The sequence below is a fragment of the Chelonoidis abingdonii genome, chromosome 24 (genome assembly GCF_003597395.2).
Source record: "Chelonoidis abingdonii isolate Lonesome George chromosome 24, CheloAbing_2.0, whole genome shotgun sequence".
NCBI classification, from domain to species: domain Eukaryota; kingdom Metazoa; phylum Chordata; order Testudines; family Testudinidae; genus Chelonoidis; species Chelonoidis abingdonii.
The window spans coordinates 8557779-8562300 of NC_133792.1; the positions used below are offsets into that span (position 1 = coordinate 8557779).

The window sequence follows — 4522 nt, forward strand, 5'->3', positions numbered from 1 at the left end:
TGGACACCCCCAGGGGCCAGACATTGACAGGGCTTAGTAATAGATCCTAGGAGAAGAGGGAGGTTTGGCAGGCCCCTCAACCCTGCAATCACATGGTCCCCACCTGCTGGCAGCGACTCAGACCCAAGGGAGGTAGGTTTCTGCCCTGACTGTTGGCTTAGGAGCAGAGGGCAGCTGTGTTCTCACTGGTGGGGAGGGGATTGACCCATCACCAAAGGGGCCTGCCTGATAGGGCGCTGGGACCAGCACAGGAATGGGAAGGTCCCTGGCTTGCTCAGGAGTAGGGCTGAGCCTGCAAGGATCTTGCTGGCTTGTACAACACAACGCAGAACGGCAGGAGAGGGAATATGTGTGCAGCATGCATTACCCCTGTACATGGCCGCTTCTGTGCTCTGCACACACACACACACACACACACACCCCCTTTGCATGTAGCACATCTATGCTCTGCACTCACACATACACTGCCTGTGGTACACACCTCCTCTGCATACACACTGCACGTGGCACAAGCGTGGTCTGCACACACACATGCATGCACTACACCACACACACAGAGCCCATGCTGCTGCAGAATGACTGCATGGCATGGGGTGTGCACATGGGTTTCTCTAGTCTCCTTCCCACTCTCTGTCTGTCCTGGCTATTTAAATGCAAGCTCTTTGGGGCAGGGACTCTCTCACTCTGTGTCTGTGTAGCCCTAAGCACAATGGGGCCCTGATCTCGGTTGCAATGCAAACAATAACAATGCTTAGACGGGGGACCCCTGGGTACAAACTGTTGAAACACAGAGAGCAACCACCCCTGCTCAGAGCTGATCGCCATACCTTTGCAGCCGGCCAGGATCGGGAGAGGTGCCCACTAGCCAGCCGACTCTTTTTCGAACCTGTTAGATTTATTGAAAAATTAAAAGCACAAGCTCTGTGTATATAAATACACTGACGCTGCTGGCAATTTACAAGGCATCCATTACTGGATGTATACAGTGGGACATGAGGCATGGAGCCCTGATGGGGGCCTGGGCCACATCCCTGCCACCCAGCCCACAGCGGACAAGCCCCAAAGAGAACACCAGAAATCTCTCCCCCGTTCCCCCACTCCCACTTCACTGATGCCATTAGCAGCCGTGGAGTTCCCCACATAGCACGTATTGCACTAACATTACTGCACAGCAGGGCACCCTGCACCTATGGCCCGCGCTCCTTATCCCCATCCCATCTCCCAGGCTTGGAGGGATTCTCTGTGCAGAGGAAGGGGGAAGAACAGAGGGGAGAGAGACGTTGGTGGGGTGGTGGGGGAAGGGGCAGGGTGGGGGTGAGCTCTCAAGGATGTGGCTGGCTTCCCTACCCCCAAATCGAGGAGGAGGTGCAGGCAAAGACCATCTGGAATATGGCTTAAACTGGGAAATGAATCTGAACCACTGAAGAGAGACAGAGGCAGGGCAGTGCCCAGGCAGGAGATGCGGGGATAGCTGGAGTCAGGATTCTCCTCTCTCCCACACCCTCTGTTGCTTCCTTGTCCCTCCCTCTCTTTGGCCCCACATTCTCCCACAGTCCTTCTGAGCCCTGGGGCCCATCACCCGCACCGCTGCTGTCAGCCCCAGAAGCAGAGCACTGCTGGCCGCCCATGTTCTGTGCCTGGAACACGTGTGTGTGTGTGTGTGTGTGTGAGAGAGAGAGAGAGAGAGAGAGAGAGAGAGAGAGGGCACACGCTGGGCAGGGGACAGTGCCACCTCTGCTATGGAGGGTGGCTTCTGTGCTGGGGCGTGTGGGTGCATGTGTTAACCCCTGTCCGATCCAGCTCCCTCGCTCTTCTGTCCGTTTGGCTCGGGGGCCGCCTAGCCCCCTAAAGTGCGACGTTGAACTCAGTGACCAGGAAATCGATGTGATCCTTTTCTTTCGTTTTAAAGGCCTCGGCTATGACACGCGCGGCTTCCCGGTGTTCCTTTCCCCGCAGCGTCGTGCCGTTCACCTCCAGGATCACGTGCCCCACCTTCAGCTTCCCGCAGTTGTGGGCAGATCCGCCTCGCTGTGGCAGGGCAGGAACAGAAGAGAGGGAAGTGCTCACATATGTTGCAGCCTTTATCCCCAAATGCTTCAGGGGTCGCTTAGGCCCAGATCCTGCATGGTATTTCAGTGCCTAACTCCCACTGATTTCAACTCAGGCACCTAAATACCTTTGAGGAGCTAGGTCTTAGGCCACTCTGAAATGCAGCACCTCTGGGGCACAACGGCTGCTTAACAGCTCCATGCAACAGTACACAACAGTTTAGGACAAAGAGTGAAGAATACTGTATCCAGTCAAAAAACAGGGATCTTTAAAGAGGCAGAATGTAATTCCCTGGGTTGTGATCTGGCCAGTGGATCTAGGTTAGCCTTTGTTTTACAGAAAGTGCCCAGGATGTTGGGACATCAGAATGGGACACAGGAGACCCAGGGTCTAATCCCAGCCCTGGCCTGCGGCAAATCCCTTCACCTCTCTCTCATCTCCCTCCCTGTGTCTATTCAATCTGTACGCTCTTTGAGGAGGAACTGTCTCTCGCTGTGTGTTTGTACAGTGCCCGGTGTAGTGGGGATCTGGTGGCCTCTTTTGGCGTAACTGTAATAGAAATGAATGATAATAACAGAGCTGGTCTGACAGCATTGTGCGGTCTTTGGTTTGCCAGCTACCCCTGATTGCTGCATTTGCGTTAGTATTTGTTATGTGCAATACTGTTCTTCAGCTGGACTCACTGATTAGTCTGGACAAGTCGGTCTCAGCCTGTGGCAGTCACCTGAACCGTTTGCTTTGCTTTTTGCACATTGTGGTGCCTGGCTGGTTGTATAATACCAACGCTGCTCCCTCAGTGAACCATCTTTACTGGAGGTGCATGAATAGCGGATACCAAACACCCAGCCAAGAAGGGCACAGCTTTGCCGGCATTGCTGGAAACCCATCACTCAAATGAGTATTATGGCCACCCCAGCAACTGAACTGATTGTTTGCAGCTGTTTGCAAATCTGCTGCTTCATTTTTTGAGCACAAGGGGGCAGGGCTTTAGAGTTGCAATCAGAGAAGGGCAAACTTTTTCCTCTCAAGCTTTTTTTTCAGACGCAAAGTCACGTTGGTTTCCCGTCCATTCTGACCTTCTCAAAACGCAATATTTCAATGTGTCGGTTTGAAACAGGGCCGGCCCCAGGCACCAGCCCAGCAAGCAGCTGCTTGGGGCAGCCAACGGTGAGGGGCGGCATGTCCGGGTCTTCGGTGGCAGGTCCCTCACTCGCTTGCGGAGCGAAGGACCAGCCGCCAAATTGCCGCTGAAGACTGAAGCGGCGGCGGTAGAGCTGCAGATTGTGATCACAGCTTTTTTTTTTCTTCTTTTTTTCTTTTTGCTGCTTCGGGCAGCAAAAACCCTGGAGCCGGCCCTGGTTTGAAATGACGTTTTGTTTCAAAACGCCTTTCATTTTATTTTTAAATGTTTAAAAATGCCCCAAATGTTTAGTTTGACGCTAAACTCATTTTTGAACGTTTCAATTTATTGAAAATTTCAACAAGTTTTCATTTTCAGTTCGACCCAAAACAATATTGTGTTTCAATTTGTAGGAATTGCCTGTGAACTGAAAAACCTGTTATTCAACCAGCTCAATGACTTCTCTTCATCAGTGGCTCTCAACCTTCCCAGTCCAGGGTCCCCCTTTCAGGAGTCTGATTTGTCTTGCGTACCCCCAAGTTTCACCTCACTTAAAAACTGCTTGCTTACGAAATGAAACATAAAAATACAAAAGTGTCACAACACGCCATTACTGAAAAATTGCTGACTTTCTCATTTTTACCAAATAATTACAAAATAAATCAATTGGAACATAAATACTGTACTTACATTTCAGTGGCTAGTATATCGAGCAGTATAAACAAGTCACTGTCTGTATGAAATTTCTGTTTGTACTGACTTTGCTAGGGCTTTTTCTGTAGCCTGTTGTAAAACTAGGCAAAATCTCTAGATGAGTTGATGTACCCCTTGGAAGACCTCTGACGCGTACCCCTAGTTGAGAACCACGGCTCATGGACACTTAGTCCAAGACAGGCTGTGGTGTGCGTCTACCCTGCATTAGCCTGCTGCACACAAAGTGTCCACGTGGACCTGCTACCACACACTAACAGTTCCGTAGTGGGCTTTGATCTGTCTCACCTGGAAACTGGAGTAGGTCAAAGTGCACCAGGGAAGGGTTAGTGCGTGGCAGGGTCCAGATGGACACTTAGTGCTCAGCACGCTTGTGCAAGATAGCTTCACACCCCAGCGTGCCATGGACTAAGTGTCCGTAGACAAGCCCCAAGTTACAATCTCATCCCCTAGGGGAAACACAAGAAGAGCCTTCTCGCTTGGACCTAGCTGACTCTTATCCTCTCCTCTCCCTAAGAACATAGAATCATAGAATCATAGAATCAAAAGGTTGGAAGGGACCTCATGAGGTCATCTAGTCCAACCCCCTGCTAAAGGCAGGACCATTTTCCCTAAATAATCCCAGCCAGGGTGCGGTCTAGC

At 51.4% G+C, this 4522-nt stretch overlaps 1 protein-coding gene across 2 annotated transcripts in view; it reads right to left on the reverse strand.

The window, feature by feature from the left end:
• Positions 1 to 1708: 1708 nt before the first annotated feature.
• The window catches only part of WHRN (whirlin), a 110361-nt gene continuing 107547 nt past the window's right edge, over positions 1709 to 4522 (reverse strand). For both annotated transcript variants that reach the window (XM_032797897.2, XM_032797896.2), the window contains one exon: positions 1709 to 2028. In XM_032797897.2, coding sequence (XP_032653788.1) covers positions 1846 to 2028 — 183 coding nt within the window. In that variant the 3' untranslated portion in view covers positions 1709 to 1845. The remainder of the gene's footprint in view (positions 2029 to 4522) is intronic.